Here is an 18,118-nt window from a genome sequence, read left to right as displayed (position 1 = left end):
AAATTATCTGTTGTATCCAAGCATATATTAAGTGCGCTGAATGACAGTTTACATTTGAACAGTACTCCTGGGTTCTTGCTTTATACTGAATTTCTAATTAACTGGCAGTATCCCCACATTTCTTTTCCTGTAGAATCCTCTTTTGATCCCCTAGAAGCTGACATTGGAGGTCATGGGACAAAAAGTCACTTGAGTTAGGGGTGGCAGGTAAAAAGAGGAACTGGATTCTGCAGATGGATCTTTCAACTGAATGAAGAAAAGGAGGGGAGCAACTTTCCCCTTGTAGTCCTTGTAACTAGCATGGCTGGAGGTTCAATGACCTTCCTGTATTCACTCTTTGAGAAAAAGGGTTGGTGAGTAAAGGGGTAACCCCAAGGATGATCTGTTTTAGAAGTATTTTTTAAAATGTCTTATTTCAAGAAAGATATTATTTATTTTTAAAAAACAATTTTGTGCCATCTTTCCACCCAACTTAGAGTCCCCAAGGCATCAAGCAATAAAAAAATGTGAAAACAAAAATTATTTTGATAGATAAATTAATAAAACAATTTAAATACATAAATGGGAAGGAGGAGCAGTGAAGCACAACCAAACAAGATGGAAGAGTCTTCATCCTGGGCAGAAGAAAATGATGTAGGGGAATGGCTTACATTTCTTTGTCCCACAGAAGTGTTGTAGTTCAGATGAAAGTTTTTAGATCCTGTTTCAGGATATGCAATAAATACAGATTTATACATTTAATATGCATAATTGTGATCCATACTCTTGATTTCTGCCAAACATTCTATAATGCCTATAACTACTTTCAGATTAGACAAGTCTTTTAAAAATTAGGTAAACAGCAGTTATTTATTTATTCCTGCACATATGTCCACAAAAGTGCCTAAACATTTTAGTATCCTGCCCCATATATATCCTCATTTTATTTTGTATCAGTGGCTAGAAGTGATGATAAGAGGTTTTTTTAGCTTACATAAACTCTACTGTAGGGATTTGCAGGTAATTTGTTAACTAATCCTACACTGTATGTATCTTTTCACAAGCCTGAAATTATATTATTTGTAAAACAAACCAAAAATTACATTGTGTTAAAAAAACATTACATAGAATTATAAAGAAAAAGTTTGAAGGTAATTGATGGGGCTAAACTATGTCTGTATGTTAATAATTGCATAGACTAAGTAATTAAATACACTCTAGCAACTTTAAGTTCTAAGAAAATTGAGTTTGGGGCTTTTGAAATGTAGTCTAGTCTGTTGGTGGATAACATATGGCTCATGAACTGCAGCTGACCTCTGAAGGTGCTATTCATTACCTGTAAAATCTCATTAAAAAAACCCAGCCACCTTAGTCAGCTTTCAGTTAAAAATGTTCTCGCCTTAATAGGTATAGACATAAGTGTAAAAACTTTATGGTAGTTCATGCTAAAGGGTCAGAAATGGGTACGTAATCCAAAGTCACTGTTTTATTATGATAAAATAGTAATTGCTGATATTATCAGCACAAAAAACTTATCTCCCTCCCCCTTATTTATTTTAAATCATTATATTATTTAAAACATTTGCATATAGCATTTCTACCCAGTGATGAACATCAAAACATTACAACATTAAAACAGCATTTAAAATAAAGTATATATAAAATAATTCAATAAAAACATATAAACATGCATAACACCAAAACCAGAGACAAGGGCCAATAACAATTACTGGGGGTATGCCAAACAAACAAACAAAAATCTTCACCCACTGGTGGAAGACAATGATAGAAGGTGACAACAATTTTTTATAGCAACAATTTGCAGGCCAATAAATATGACAAGATAAGTTGAATAACCTGGTGCTAGATCTATAGTACATCCATGGGCAGATGTTTGAACTGTATCAGATACATGGAGTTAAATAGATGGCAGGTTTCTAAAACAGAGGGCTCTACCTATGTCCTTGCCTCAAAAGATTCCTCGTCAGATCTTCTTCCAGACGCAGTGCTTTCCGGGATATTGACCAGATTGTATGCTACCTGTCATTACATGGTTTCCTAATCAGCTGTCAGAAAAGCCAGTTCATACTGACACATGCAGTACGAACTGCAAACATACGCTTGGAGAAGGGGAAATTTTTCCTTCTACAAGACCAAATTAATCAAAGCAGTAGATCAAGTATGCTTAGCAAAGACAGCAGATCTGTTTTATGACATAATTGCAAGGATCAATGACCATTGCAATACATTTGGTATCTTAAGTGAAAGCCCAGTCCTTTCAGGGAACTCTGGTGTAGGGTTGCCAGCCTCCAGGTAGTGGCTGGAGATCTCCTGGAATTACAACTGATTTCCAGGCTCTAGAGATTAGTTCCCCTGGACAAACTGTCTGCTTTGGAGGGTGGCCTGCATGACATTATATCCTAATCAGGTCCCTCCCCTCCCCAAACCCTCCCCTCTCCAGGCTCCACACCCAAATTATCCAGGAATTTTCCACCCTGGAGCTGGCAATCCTACTCTGGTGCCTTTGTAGAAACTCATTGCCTTAAATCACCGTATCAAGATCCGTGTTACCCCTGAGTTACATCAGAGCATGAAAAGCAATGTCATTTGACCTTGTAAGTCTTAGAGATGCTTCAGATAACAATGGGGACCAGACTTTCTGGATTTATGGAGCACATCCAAGGCAAGTGGAGCAAGAAGGAGGCTAGTCAAATTCTTCGAGCTCAGTCAGACTTTTTCTCATCCATTCCCATTCATCATTTAGATATATGTTATCAGGATGGACCACACCACAGTCAAATATCACATAAACTGTCAGGGAAACAACAGGTTTAGTTCAGGGAGAGACTGTCACTCAAAATAGATTTCTAGAACTGTCCTGCTTGTGTCTCCACTGAATGGCAAATGGAAGAGATTTTTCTCATGCTACAGCTGCTCAAGATGAACTTTCTGATGGGTCTGTGGCTATTAGGTTTTCTCTTTGTCTTTGCCTTGCATGTGCATATTATGTAAGATGATAAACTCAAGCAGAAGGAAATGACCTGATATGCATTGACCCATATTGGCCAGGGAGGCCTTGGTTGTCAAGTCTAATGGAATTGTCCGTTTGGCTACCTTGGAGAAATTCCAGTGATATCAAACACAGAGTTTGATCTCTCAGTGGACCTAGAATGGTCTGAGCATTCAGCTAAAGTGGTTTGCCTTTAGGTGGACACTTTGTGACAGTCCTTTCCATTAGAGAGGATGTGTGAAGTGTGAGTGACTATCAGCAGTGGAATGACAAGTCATGAAATGCCTGGCACAGCGGCAGTGCTTCTGACTCAGTGCTGGTCGGACTTAGGGGCCTGACATGCCAGTGTATTTTCATGGTTTACTAGCCAGTTACCCCTAACCCTTCTCCTCCTTTCTAAGTCTTTTGGTAGACCCCGAAGGCTTGGAGATGAGGAGAGCATTTCTATCATTGGTGCTTGAATATGGAAAAAATAACACAGTGGGAGAGGCTGCTGGTGTTCCTTACATTCTCTTAAACTGCAGCACAAGCCAGAGGTGGTGGGACAGAGGGCCCAGTGTTTTAGTTCTGCTGGATGCCCTTTTAACATTATTGTTAGGCAAGTAGATCTAAGAATGCTTGTTTGGGAAAGGCCCAGTAGACATCTGTTGTTGTCACCAAATCAAAATCATAAAACTGTATGAAAAAAAATGATTCTGGACAATAAGATGTGCAGACAGCAGTAATGTCTAATTTCTTTCCCCACCCTATTTTTCTTTGTGTTTTCTAAAGGACAAGCTTGCCTGGTTTCTGATATTTTCTGTATCCTTTTGTTTTATACTTTTCCTCAGGCATATTTTCACATACATATCATGCCCATAGGGTTCACTACACAAGTGGTGTACAAGAAGTAGTGATTTGAGGGCATTAACTAGATTTGGCCCAATGTATCTAATTGTTATCTTTTCAGATTCCCCCCCCCCCCCGCCTCAATTGTGTACTTTCACTGCTTGTTCCTTGCCACTCAGTAATGCCCTGTTTTCACTGGCTGTGCATTCAAGGGGTTCAGTCACAGCACACTGATCACATGAGTCTGATTTTCTTTCCCTGTCTGACTAGTGTGCATGGCAGTGCTGTCTCATTTGAATGCAGTTGCCTTGTCCAGTCTCTGTCTGGCAGCTGTGACGATTCTTGTTTTTATAACAGTGGGATATTTGAGGTTTGTCAAGTGTGCATGCGCACATTGCTCTTGTCTTTCACTGTGTGAGAAAAGGGGCCTTTTTGATGCTGTAGAATTCAAGCATAGGCTTTTATCCGGGGAATACAGCTTTTCTACAAAGAGCTCAGTGTGCCTAAATCCACACAGTTTTTTAAGATGATAATTTTAGCAAGGGCATTTTTTCCCCTTCAGGGTTATTTGCAGAATCTGTGAGAAGGCTGGGGAAAGGCAGAGAGCCTGGTCCTGTTCAGAAATGACCTGTGTAGATAGCCACAGCTATTGTTTTCCCCTCAACTTGCTACTCTGCATTGGAGTGGGGTGGTAGGAAAATGGAGAGTGAGGGGCTGAGATTGGAAGCATGGAGGTCCTTACAAATCTGTCTTCCCTAATGCCCAAGAAAAACTTACCTGTCTGCAGTGAAGATAGAAACTAGTCTTAAGCATAAGGGAAAGCTTACATGGAGGCTTATCTAGCCGTTCTCTAATGTGGCTTATCTAGCCGTTCTCTAATGTGTCTCAAACGGTGGGAATGGGATATAAACATTTAAGCAGAACTTTTGCATTTGCACGTAACCTTTTCTGCAATGTATGAGAATTTGGTATGTTTGGCTGGATTTCTGTATACACACATTTGTGCATGCATATACACATTGAAATAATTTAATCATTGTTCTTGCTAAGATAAAAAGGCAAGTTGTGGTAGACTCCCATATTGTTGAATAGCTGCCATACTTAACATGTACTATAGCCAGTATTTTATAATAACAATAGGAACTCCTTCATGTACAATGCTTACTTGAAAATCTCTTGAGTTTTTAGATTTTCTTGCTCTGGCTTACATATGTCCCAGTTACCCTGTTTTTAACCTCCTGTGAGAATGAATGAGCAGCGCCTTACAGATTTATGCTCTCTGCGTCTATGAATGTTGCCTTTGATTAGATTTCCTGTTATTTCTACAAACATTTCTACTTGAATTAGGGTAATTGTTAGAATAATATCTTCAAAGTTCCTGAGACTCCTTGTGCGTAACAAAAGGAGAGATGGAAAATATAAACTTAAAAATGTTGTCATCATCCTGCTGCTTTTCGACACTGGTTACGAAATACTTGCCAACTTGCAGTATTTCATATTCCTGTGTTTGAGCTTTTGTTCTAACCAATCCGTGTGAGGATTTAATATACAGATGATGCAACCATCAAGAACTTCTGTGTGCCCCATCTGATTTTTTTTTAAAGTGCTCATATTTTGTTGTGAAGGGTAGAATTTGGTTAGCTTTAGGATGTGTATTTTTTTTTTTATTGGCCCTTTTTTCTATGGTGGATTTGACAAGCTGTACCTGCCAGTGGGTTGTGCAGTGCTTAATAACTGAAGTTAATGAACATTATAACCTTTTAATCTAAATGAGTCATCTCATCACTTTAACGCAACATTGGGAAGCTATAAAAAGGACACAGTGCTGCCACTAGGAACCCATTATCATCCACACCCCCACTTCTTTTTTTTGTATGTTGTTCCCATATTATTTTTTCCCTTAATCTTAGAATTGTTTATATATTCAACACCCTACAGAGAGCAACAGAACAGCTGTAATACTATTTTCTCTTGGCATCAGATTGGGTCCCTTGAATAGGTCGGTGAACAGATTAGTATATCTACATGCTTGTAAACTTGGCTATTATAGTCAATCGTTAAAGTTTTGATTCTTTCTCTTAGACCAAAATTCAAGAGGATGTCGAACGACCTTATTAAAGGTCTCTTGCATGTCAGTATGATTTTGAGGGAGGAAGTGTCCCTGGTTTGCTGAACTGGTCCTGGTAATGGTACACAGAGGTGATTTCCCCCCCTTTTCTGCTCCCTCTCCCCACATGGTGCTGTTGAATGTGCAGATCAAGCCATCTGACGTCAAGCATTGTTCAACTTTGACTTCAAAATCAAGAACAGCAATCCCTTTATTTTGTTCTATAGAACTTAGTAAATAATATGAAAATGCCCTGTAGAGTTCAGATTGGCATAGTTTGCTTGGATGTCTATTATGACTAACAATGCTAGCCACAGAATTGGCTTTTAGTGATCAGAGATCTATGACAGACCTTTGTCCATTGTGGCAGCATGTGGCATTTTGTTCTGTAATGTTAGTTACATGGCTGCTGGTGAGGAGGGGGAGCGGTTAGACTTAACCATACCAGTGAAGGACTGAATGATAATCTCTGGGAGTGGGTAGGTAGAGGGGACTTCATGATTATGTGTGCTTGTAATTCAGTGTACTGCATTCCACAGTAAAATCTGGATGATCTTTATTGTACTTTTTGCCACTGAGGTATCATTCCTTAGGGCTTCTGAGCCATCGCTTTTTTAGAGAGATATTGGTAAGCTTTTATATCAATACTTCTATGAGTCTTAGAGTTGACTGTTTCAAAAGCACAGTGCTGACATGTTTGTATGTATTATGGCTATTTGTTGCATAGTGTGTTCATTTTTAGTGCACGTCCTCAAATAAGGCATGGAATTAGTTGCTTTAGGTCTGCAGCCAAAGCTTGCTTCTGCTTCATTTTTGTATATGGTAGCCATTGTTTATCTCAGGGTGTGCATGTAATAATCCCCCCCAACACAAATTTATTGTTGGCGATTGGCAGATAGCCATAAGCTATAGTGACATGAACAATACTTCTGGCAATAGTATCACGTGATGGGCACTGGGAAGTAGTTCCCCTCCTATGATCCCAGGTTGTGAAGGCCTATTTGTGTGAAGTGAGAGACACCTTCTGTACTGTAAGTCTGTTATGAAAAACATTACAGAGGAGCTGTATAGTGTGAGAACAATTCAGTACTTTGCCTAAAAGCAAACTTCTATCTTAGTTCACTAACTTAGTAATGTGGTAGTGTATACTTGTATTTTGCTTGAGTGGGGCAGGAAACCAGATATCAGAGTCTACTGATGGAAATAGTGTTGTTATAAATTTAATTACAGTACAATGTATAGAAGTAGTACAGTGAGATTTGGTTGTAAGATATGCTTGAAATAGATGTTCCCTAGTCTGTATGTTTGATCCAACATCTGTGGGTATTGGTTGGCTTTTTTCTTTCTTGGTCTTGATGGTAAGTTTTTCCAAGTTTTTTAAAAAATGTTCTCATGAGTTTATGAAGTATACAATTGTGAAATACAATTGAGACATAATCTCTGCAAGCTGCTTCTTCCAAGCATCCATTTTCTGGGTTTCTGGCTCCTTGTATAGGATATTTTTAATGGCTCTTTCCCCGAGGGAATAACAAAGCAACTTCCAAAGTTCTGCACTTGAGAATACAAATGCAGTAGTCGTCACTGCATAATTTTGAGTAGGAAATTTGACATTTGTTTGTAAATCTCATTTTCCATAAATTAATATGCATACTTTATTCTGAGTCAGATATTTGAGTTTTTGAAGAGTTTGAAATCTTTTCATGGGAAGTGATAGTGGCAAGAAATAGCAGAGGCAATTAGGAAGTATTGTAATTAGTAGCAGTGATAGATAAAGGACTGGCTATTGTAGAGGGATCAATGACATTACGTCATTGAGCACATTACGTGCTCTAGGAACGTGTTTAAGAATAGATGTTAGAAGCACCTTCCCTCTCCCTATACAGCAAGTTATGGCACTCATCTACTGCTAAGCAGTTTTGTGTAAAGAAAATCTTTTGCTAATTGTTTGATACTTTTTTTTAAATTATATCCCACTTTTATTTCCGTAGGAACTCAATCATCTTATCCGATTGTTCCCCCTTTCTCTACTTCATCCTCAGAACAACAACATGCTTGAGATAGAAGAACAAGATTCAAGTCCAGTAGCACCTTAAAGAGTTAAAAGATTTTCAGGGTAGAAGCTTGCAAGAAGGAAAACTCTCTTGGTCAGCTACAACGAGGAAGGGAGCTTTGACTCCCAAAAGCTTATATGCCCTGGAAATCTTGTTTGGTCTTTAAGGTGCTGCTGGACTTGCATCTTGATGTTCTACTGTAGACCAACATGGCTACCCACCTGAAACTGGTAGGTTAGACTGAGGGCCAAGCTAGAATGTGAGACGCTCAGGGTCAGGCTTAGAACACAGTTGTCCCAGGTCATAGTGTGGTATTCAAACCACTATGCAATGCCAACTCACCTTATTGGTTGTGCAGTAGAAAGTCTTTTAAAGTGATCAGCTAGTTGTCCCACTCACAAGGTATTAAAATATTCTATACTTTTATAGTGTGAGAGTTTTTGACTGCCTTTAAAGTGGTGTTTAAAATAATTTGGCTTGGGATAGTAGGAATTTTACACTTCCCACGGTTCTTTCCCACCCTACAGCTTGTCAAGATTTTCCCTAAGGGATTGGTGGGAGAGGGGAGTCCTTGCAAACCGTTTCACAGCCTTTCCCTAGGAAAAACAAAATGAAATATTAGTTTCAGTTTCATGAAATGATTGTGAGCTGAAGCATCAGGAACCTTTGAAGTTTCTGGGTAAGGTCCCCCCCTCCCCAAGAACAACTGCAGAGACTCTAATTATCCAGACAAGTCTGTATACAAGGAAGGCTACATTATAGCAAAGGCTATAACAGCAAAGGCTGTTAACAGATTCTTTTTATACAGTACTTTTCTTTCTTTATCTCTATATTCTAAAAGTGTTATTTCTCCTCAGTCTTTCATTTGTTTTCTGTTTTTTTTAAAAAAAGCATAAAGTGTTATTTTTAATTAAATGAGAATGTTAGCAACAAAAACGAAGAATGAAGGGACAAGTTGTTCCTTTATAAACAAGTCCTTTTCTTCCTTGAGTGTGTCCTTTCTTTGCCCTTCTCATTCCTTAAATCTGTGTTTCTGTTCCTCTGTCTCCCTTCCCTATGATGACTGGCAGTAAGATAAGGGATAATGTGTCATCACACCACACTGAGTCTAATGAACTGGGTTTTTAAAAAAATTCTTGCAACCAAGTGAGGAGCTCTGGGTGCATATAAGAACTAAATTACCGAATTAGCAGAGGTTATAGGGCCCGAAGATTTCATTGAAGTATGTTTTTATCCATCATAGCGATAGAAGCCAATAACAGCTTCTGAACATATGCCTTGTTTCGTCAAAATTTCGTGATTGATTTCTAAGAAAATGGTTCACTTTTGAAGAAGTACATTAAAGTTGGGAGCATTTGAAGTTACAGGATGAATGGGCCCTCCCTGAAGACTAATATGTTCTATCTCCAGTAATCTTAATACAATTTATAGGGAAACAGAAAATGTTTTTTTACTGTTGTCCTTTAATTCATGATATGCTAACAGGTATTACAGGTTTCTGGGCCCTCTGTGAAAGTACTGATATTGTTATCTATGACCAAGTGGGCCATTAGCACTGTATCAATTCACATCAAAAACATTTAATGATGGTCAAGTTATCTTGACTGATGGTCAAGTTATCTTCAGCTTTCTTAGAGTGTGTGTGTGTGTGTGTGTGTGTACAAGTGTGCGCACGTGCGCACACATACACAGCGTTGTTGATTCACATTTGACTGTAAATAGTAGCTATTTGAAAGAATTATCATTATAATTACTTGAGATACTTGAAAACTCTGTCATGTTTTGGTCGCTAGCTCATTCATATATTCAAGTCACCACTTGCTGCTACACTGATTTTTTTTATTTTAGCAAAAAGCAGTAGAGTAAAACATGTTGACAGAAACTAGAACACCCTGATTTCGTAACTGTTCATTTTGAATTCTCCCAGTGGCTGAACATCTAACGTGGGGCCACTTAGTGCTCATTTTTGTATGTATGTACATCACTGGATCTATCACATTTTTAGCCAATACTTCAAGAAGCTCAGGGTAGCTTACGTATTTCTGCCCTACTCTGTATGTTCCTCATATCCTCTAAGGCGGGTTATGCTGAGAGAGAGTAATTGGTTGAGGGTCACCCAGTGAGCTACATTGACTAGTGTACCCAGATCTCATCTGTGCTGTTGGAGCCTCTAAACACTGTACCACCCTGGCTCTTCACATTTAACATCACTTGGTAATTCACAGCTGAAGTATGAACCATCTGCTTTGAGAAGGACAGTAGCTGAGGTGATATAAGAGTTCTTGATCTAAAGTCACCTTTTCACATACACAGGAAAAAGGCAAAGCTGACTAGTATTAGTTAGCTTTCACTGCCAAAGGGGTCCCTAGGAGGTTACTTGAGCATGGCCTTCGCATGAGTACCTCCCAATCCAGGCAATGGATCATAGTCAGAGGCTAAGTAGGCAAAATTAACACAGCTACCCCTTAGATGAAATATTTTAGGTGGAATTTTGAATAGTAAAGATAGACTTTATGTTGAACTAGATTTTATCTTTAAACAAAAATTTGAAGAAGGAAGATGGATAAAAGGGCAGTTTGGTAAAATACATCAAGCCTGGGGAATGTACTAAAGGCTTAATAAAACCACACATTTGGAAAATAAGCAGTCAACAAGAAATTTGAACAGATCCTAGTGTAAGCCATCTGGCTTAAACTACATGTATTCCCTCATGGCTATTACATCCATGAAGGAGGCATGTGCAGTGTTCCCAAGAGAGGCAGAGGGAAGGGGAGATGGGGATGTTGGAGGTGAGGAGCAGAAGAATAGGATGGGAGGAATTTGAGGCTCTGTTGAGTGGGACTTAGAGGGGGGTATATTTGGGTGAGTGGGACTGGAGGTGGAATGATGAGATGGCACAAGAGCTGAGGTTAAAGGAAGGAGTAGGAAAGATTCCTGTAGCACGCATGTGGCTTCAGCTTTTCAGAATGGTGAATGAATAATCTGAACAGAGTGAAGCCTTTTCTGTTGTAGCAGTACAGGAACATCCTGGGAATATGATTGGACCTAAAATGAGAAGTTCATCGACGGTCTTCAGTGCAGTCCCACATTGGGGACTGCGCTTGCGCAGGCCAGCCACTTATAACAGGATTTTTCTAGCTCTTAGGCTATGGGGGGGGGGCAACCTCCCCTGCAGACCACTCTGAGCCAGTTTTCTCCACCAAAAATGGTCACTTGGTGGGTAAAATTGCCCCCCATTTCCCTCAGTTTGTTTCTTGCTGCCATGGAGAACAGATGTCCTTCTAAGGCTTAGTGTAGTTGGTGTAGTTTTGATAAGTTTTTTTTCTAGTTGTTGATAGTTCACAGTTAATAGTTCATATTAATAGTTCACAGTTAAAATCTTGTTACTAGTTAGAGTCAAACTTGGGAAGGAACTGGTCGGATTGGTGGAAAGGGTTGCGAGGGTAACGCTAGCCCAACCCTGAAAACGGTTCCTTCCTCCACCCTTCTACTGCCTCAGGATGGCAGACAAATCACTTTTTAAGAAGTGTGAAGAGCGTTCAACAAAGATGGCTAAAACAGATGACAACTCTTGGTGCCTCACGCACATGAGGGAAAACAACATTGTGGACCGTTGCAAACAATGTCACGTCTTTACCCTGAAGGCGAGAGCAGATCATGCAGCACGACTAAAGGCCATGCTGTGGGGAAAGGTCATATCTAGCTCCACAAGCCCGGCAGCTAAAAAATCTGGTTGGCACACCCAATACCTGAGACTGGGTCAGAACTGGTGAGAACTTTGGTTCTGACTTCTATAGGTTCACTGACGGATCCATAGGTTCGAAGGCCTTGAAGCTGACCGTGCTCCCGGTCCCATGAGATACGGTCAAGGGCCAGCATGATTCTGGTGGAGGATGACAGAAAATTTTTCTAAACAGAAAAATTACCCCAAATAATCTTATAGAAACCTCTGGAAGAACCTAACATTGGGGCCTTAATGAATGAATTAATGAATTGTTTACAAAAAAATTTAAACATTGCATGAATAGACAGTCTCATACTATATAATTAAAAATTAATCCTTATTTCATGATGAAAAACCTTTGGGCTATAAGGTATCTTAAATAGAGAACAATCTTAAGATTGATTTTTGCTCAAAAAGCATTTTATCAAACAAAATCAGATTTCATTTAAAATAATCCAATTTAAATTTAAAATATACATTGCTTCCTTTATCTAATAGATGGGGCAGTGAAACTGATTGTCCCATTTATTAGTGATATGCTTATACATACTAGCTATGAAAAAAGCACAACATGGCATATTTGGTTTGTTTTCGGGTTTTTCTTCTTTTTAATTTGCCTTTCCCCTAATCATTCTTCACTTTAAAGCTATGAAGATTTGTGGTTTTATACTGGTCTGGAATAGGGACAGAGCAGCACTGCTGAGCTAAATAGGAAACAGAGACCCTATTGATATTAACAGGATCCACAGCTATTGAGTACATTTCGGCACTGTTAAAAATCAGTGGGAATTATGCCATCGATTTAAATTTTATATGAATTGCACTAAAGTGTTTTATAAAATTAGATGGGTTTTAATGTAACTGCAGTTTTATTTGCCTGAGAATTTTACAATGCCATCCTAAGCAGAGTTGATTTCAATGGACTTAAGAAAGGTGGGACTCTGCTTAGGATGGCCTTGTTACTCTAAATTACTTTAACCTAACTATAGGAGAATCTATGTATCTGATAGTCAGTATGGCCCTATCTGTGGATGCTTGAATTCAGTGTCTGTGACCATGTAGAGCAAAGGGAGCTTTTCCAACAAATTTGGAGACTCTTTCCCCCACAGGTTTGCAGAAAAACCTTTAATGTTTTAAAAATGGATGGTGGTTTTAAATCCCTCCAAACAATCAGTGGAGGGGAGGAGCCCACATGCTCTGAGGCAGCCCATGAGCACTCCTTCTCTGGGATGGGTGATAGGAGGAACGGAAGCACCCTCTAGATGTGGCACTGTGCACAGGAAGGAGCAGGAGCACCTGCTGGCCCCTTTCAGGAAGTAGGCAGGCAAGTGGGTGACTGGGGCAGCAGGAACCACCACTGTGCTGGTGGTGATTGGGTGGTGGAGGGCCACCACCCTTTAATTGTCAAGCTGTGTGGAGGAGGACAGATTAAAAGGTGGATGTACAGGAGCTGCCACCATCACCCTGCCTCCTACCACCGCCATGTAAGGAGCAAAGGGGTGGCAATATAGACAGGTAGCAGAGGAAGGAGCCATCATTGCTGCCACTGTTCCATGCCCTCCAATCCATGGAGGAATGGCAATGCAGGCAGTCATGTGAGGAAGGAGCCACCAGTGCTTTCCCCTGCTGGGAGCCAGTGAGTGGGTGGGTGAGCTGAGTGAACCGCAAGGGGAGCCAGCAGCAGAATTGCCAGTAGGTGGGCTGCCCAGCAAGTGGTTGATTGAGTGGACAACGGGGCGGGAGGATAGGATCCCCCCTGCAAATCTCATGTGTCTCCGCTTGTACAATGTAAATGGTTAAATTGCACTGATCAGTTAATTATAACTAAGTAACTAAATATATATCTAAGTAAAACAAACCGTTTTATGTTTAGGTTGTGTAAGTGTATTTTAATGCTAAATATTTTTAAATTGTATCTTTCAGCTTTTAAAAGCAATTATAAAACACAATGGGCAAGCAAAGATGAAGAATGCTCATGTCTGAAAATTCCCTTTTCTTTGCTTTTTAAAGAGTAAATTTGGTTACTAACTGTTCTTTTGTTTGTTTGTTTAGGGTCGACATGTCAAGACAGGTCAACTGGCAGCCATCAAAGTCATGGATGTTACAGAGGTAAATTCAGAATGATATCATGATCCTCAAAATACTTAAAAAAAAAAAGACTTGCTCATCCCTGAATTCTTTCTTTGTTTAGCAGATGGATCTTTATGCAGTAGCGTGCATTGTTGATTTCTCGTCTAGAGGCCATGATAAAAATAATTATGTTTTGGTCTGAGAATGTGAGCTTCATCATAATAAATGTATATCCTTTTTAGGTTAGAGAGGAAATAGACCCAATAAAGATCTCAAAGGCCAAAATGAAGAAACATCTGCTAAATTGTTGAGCAGATTGTTGGCAGAATTCAACAGTATAAAGCAGTAGTTGTAGTAGACTCAGGGGGATTTACTGTGGAGCTTGGTAAGAGAACAGGGAGAAATAAACATATACACATACTTAAAAATATAAATGTACTTAAACCCTTATCTTTTAATAACCCTAGTTGAAGGCATTCATTTTTTCCCCATTAAGAAGAATTTTAAACCTCTAAAAAAGAAAGGACAGTTCTAAGAGGAGAATACCCCCCATTATCACACAGACTTTGTATTTTACAATCAGGCAAGATTTCTTTATCAACTGCATTTTTTTTGACTCACCATCGTAAGAAGCATTTCAAACCCTAGCCTAACTACTGCTTGAAAACCTATTTATGATCTGTTCAGAAGTATCAAAGCTTAGTCTGCTTTTTGAAGAACAGAAAGTTTTTTTAATAGGCAGAATAGCAAAACTATGCAGAATTGCACTTGTTAGAGAATCTCAAGTTCCCTTACTCCCAAATGTAACTTCATTTCTGTTTTTTTACCTGTTTACATTATTTATCTTTTTGTTTATGTATTTGCCTATGCAGCTGAAGTCTTAGCAGGTCTAAGGGAGTGTTAGTAAACACTTTTAAGAATCAAAGGGAACTGAGCAAGTGTAGGTGGCTAGTTCTTCGGAGCCTTGTGGTCTTGTGTTTTAATGGTGTCATTTTTATTTGTACCTTGAGTAGGATTCTTGTATTTCATTGTACATTGAGTAGGATTCTGAAGAGGAGCAGTTTAAATAGTTGTATTAAAAAAATAGTTACATAAATAAATAAACCTATGTTGTTGCAGAACTTGATTGCCACTATGTGGTGTATTGTATGTTCTAACAAATTATACATTCTAAGCATGCCATATGATAACCATAAACTAATCTTAATATCATCTCAACGAATTACACCATTAAATTCACTGTAACTAATGTAGGAGTCAGTTTATTTCTTTAATTGAATTTATATTCCGCTCTCCCCACAAGCGATCGTAGACTGGATCACAACATTATAAAAGTATACAATAATAAAACTTGGCAGCATAAAATTTAAAATCATTAACAACAATACAATAGTATAAAACAGCTGTGCATGTATTGCACCACCCACTCAGTCTAAACAAACCTGTGAGGCAGCTTAGCCATTTGCAGATGGATACAGAGTTGGGGGGATACATGCTCCTCCGTGATTTATTTAAACTAATTTGTTGGTGTGACAATATGTTAAGCAAACAAAACATTATTGAATAATTATGAAAAATAGCCAAATATTGTGAATAAAAATGAATATTAAACAATTTGATCAAAGAACCAGAGCAATTTTGACATATATATGCACTATTTGGCAGAGGAAACTTTAAAAAAATAACTTATGTCAGGGAATGCATTTCTTTTAAAATTACTGTACCTGTATCTTTTCTTCTTGCAGTTCCCTGCACTGTTGCTTCTAAGAGTTGGTGATAAACATGGAGGGGGTTGGCTGTAGTGTGGGCAGGAGAAGATGGCTGAAGTTCTGCAGAAAATTAGTTAAAATCAATTCCTTTCTATGAGTCCTTCAATAAGCAGCACTGGTGCTTTCTTTTTTTTCTTCCCAAGGGTCCTTCAGTCCTCAAAAGCAGCTTCTTTGGGGGTGGGTAGGGTTGGGAATGAATCCATTTCATGAGCATGTCACATTCAGTGCAGCTTATGTCTGACCTATTCATTTCTTATTTATTTTTATAAAGTATTTATAAAACAATTAACTTTTTATGCAGTTGATACTTTTGTTTAAAGCCTTAAAAGGTTTTGTGCAATTTGAGGAAAAGTCAAGCTAGCACCAAGGACTCTTTCATTTAAATATTAAAATAAATTAAGTTAGAGGCAATAGGAAAGACATGCATTTTTAAGGGAAAAAGAAAAATGAAGCTACCGAATTTAAAACTAAAAAACTATAAAAATGTATGTCATTATGTTCAAATAATATGAACTTGAAACTGCATGTATAAAACAGATTAAAATGCCTGGAATCTGTTATCTTTCCATAGCAGATGTAGGGGACACACATTAGTCAAATGCCTGTTCCTATGGCAAAACTACCTACTACTGACCGGCATATAAACCTCTCTCAGGTTTTAATTTATTTTGTCTACAAGATGATGATGTGGCATATAAAATTAGAGTGAGTCTAAAAGTTTTAATCTTGATAGTTGTTTTGATGCTGTTCCCTTTTCCTCGAAAGCATAATACTTACTTGTATGAAATACTACTGGAATGTAAATTTGTAAATTTTAAATTGTAAATTTTCATGTTTGTGCAAGTCAACATAAAACTCCTTTTTCTATGTGGAAAGATGATTTATTTCTGTTCAGCTGCAGTCAAGTAAGACCATGTTTAAACGAAAATAATAACACTTGAACTGTGTACCAGTCCCTTTTCATAGCACAATAATGTGTGCGTTAAAATACATTTTAAAAATTATGTTCAAAATAAGCACTATCAGTTTCTTTTTAGTTTTGTAATTTGGTCCACGACTATTCAAGTTCATCTTTTACATTGTATTCACTTTGCTTTGTACCTTTATAAAACTAAAATTTAAAAAATTGCACCAGAGAGCTTTCCATTTCAATTACAGCACTTGTATGATTCATAAGCAGTACCTAAATGATTCCACTTTTTAGGAATGGTGGGAGGAACTCTTCACAAGGGGTGTGCACCAAAAAAAATGGTTTAATCCAGATCCAAGGATCAGGAATACCATAGATATTCAAAATAGCAAAGAGTCCAGTAGCACCTTTAAGACTAACCAGCTTTATTGTAACATAAGCTTTCGAGAGCCACAGCTCTCTTCATCAGATGCATGTGATGAGGAGAGCTGTGGCTCTCGAAAGCTTGCTACAATAAAGTTGGTTAGTCTTAAAGGTGGTACTGGATCTGCTAGTTTGCTACTGCAGACTAACGCAGCTAACTCCTCTGGATCATAGATATTCAGTATACATGGGTCAAATTCTCTAAACCGGTTCGGTAAAATTACAGAATCCCAAATATATCCGGTCATTATTTCCTAGGTCAGCTTGGGGGTGACATTTTTCAAGAAAGCTCCACCAAAGTTGCAAAGAATCTACTCCTTTCTGCCCACTAAAGACCCTCCAAGTTTCAGGAAGTTTAGTCCCCAGAGTCCAGTTCCATGAGCTCCTGAATAAGGTGATCCCTGCCAGTCTCCATTGTTTCCTATGGGGGAAGCATTTCCAAGGCTTTTCAGGCAGAGAAACTTTAAGCAAAGGGCAACCCCTGGCCAAAAAGCCCCTTTCCAATGCAAGTCTCAGTGCAAGCTGAACAAACAACAAATCCCAACAGAACCAAACTGAAGCAAGGGTATCTCACCAGAACCAAAGAGAAGCAAGGGGACCAATATCAAGCCAGAGAATCATGTCAAACCAATGAATTTCACCTAAACCACTGAAGGAAGGGACGCTGTTGTAAGCCCAACTAAACCAGTGTCATTCATAGAAAACTGGCAGAACCTAGAGCTAATTGGAGAACACCACAGAACAGAACCATGTACCCACTCAGCCGCACAGCAGCAGAACTGCCAAACAAAAAGCAATGGCAAGCAAACTTGATTGTTATATGGTTGTTGTGGGTTTTCCGGGCTGTATTGCCGTGGTCTTGGCATTGTAGTTCCTGACGTTTCGCCAGCAGCTGTGGCTGGCATCTTCAGAGGTGTAGCACCAAAAGACAGAGATCTCTCAGTGTCACAGTGTGGAAAAGATGTAGGTCATTTGTATCTACTCAGGAGGGGTGGGGTTGAGCTGAGTCATCCTGTAAGAGTTTCCCAGGGTGTGGAATGCTAATGGCGGGAGGCTTCACTGTATCCTGAGGAGGTTCTTTTGCATATGGATTGGTACTTGATGTGCTAATCTTCTCTGCAGGGCTATTGTCAGGGATAGAATGTTTTGTTAGCCTGGTGTTTTTCAGAACTGGCAACCATGCTCGGTTCATTCTTAAGGTTTCTTCTTTCCTGTTGAAGTTTTGCTTATGCTTGTGAATTTCAATG

The 18,118-nt window shown here is 38.9% G+C and overlaps 1 protein-coding gene across 5 annotated transcripts in view; it reads left to right on the top strand.

Annotated features, from left to right (window-relative positions):
• The window catches only part of MAP4K4 (mitogen-activated protein kinase kinase kinase kinase 4), a 203,807-nt gene that overhangs the window by 71,352 nt on the left and 114,337 nt on the right, over window positions 1–18,118 (top strand). For all 5 annotated transcript variants that reach the window (XM_054975127.1, XM_054975128.1, XM_054975125.1 and 2 more), the window contains exon 3: window positions 13,752–13,808. In XM_054975127.1, the coding sequence (XP_054831102.1) occupies window positions 13,752–13,808 (57 nt within the window). The remainder of the gene's footprint in view (window positions 1–13,751; window positions 13,809–18,118) is intronic.

The sequence above is a fragment of the Eublepharis macularius genome, chromosome 3 (assembly GCF_028583425.1).
Source record: "Eublepharis macularius isolate TG4126 chromosome 3, MPM_Emac_v1.0, whole genome shotgun sequence".
NCBI classification, from domain to species: domain Eukaryota; kingdom Metazoa; phylum Chordata; class Lepidosauria; order Squamata; family Eublepharidae; genus Eublepharis; species Eublepharis macularius.
This window is presented reverse-complemented; position numbering and strand designations above follow the sequence as displayed.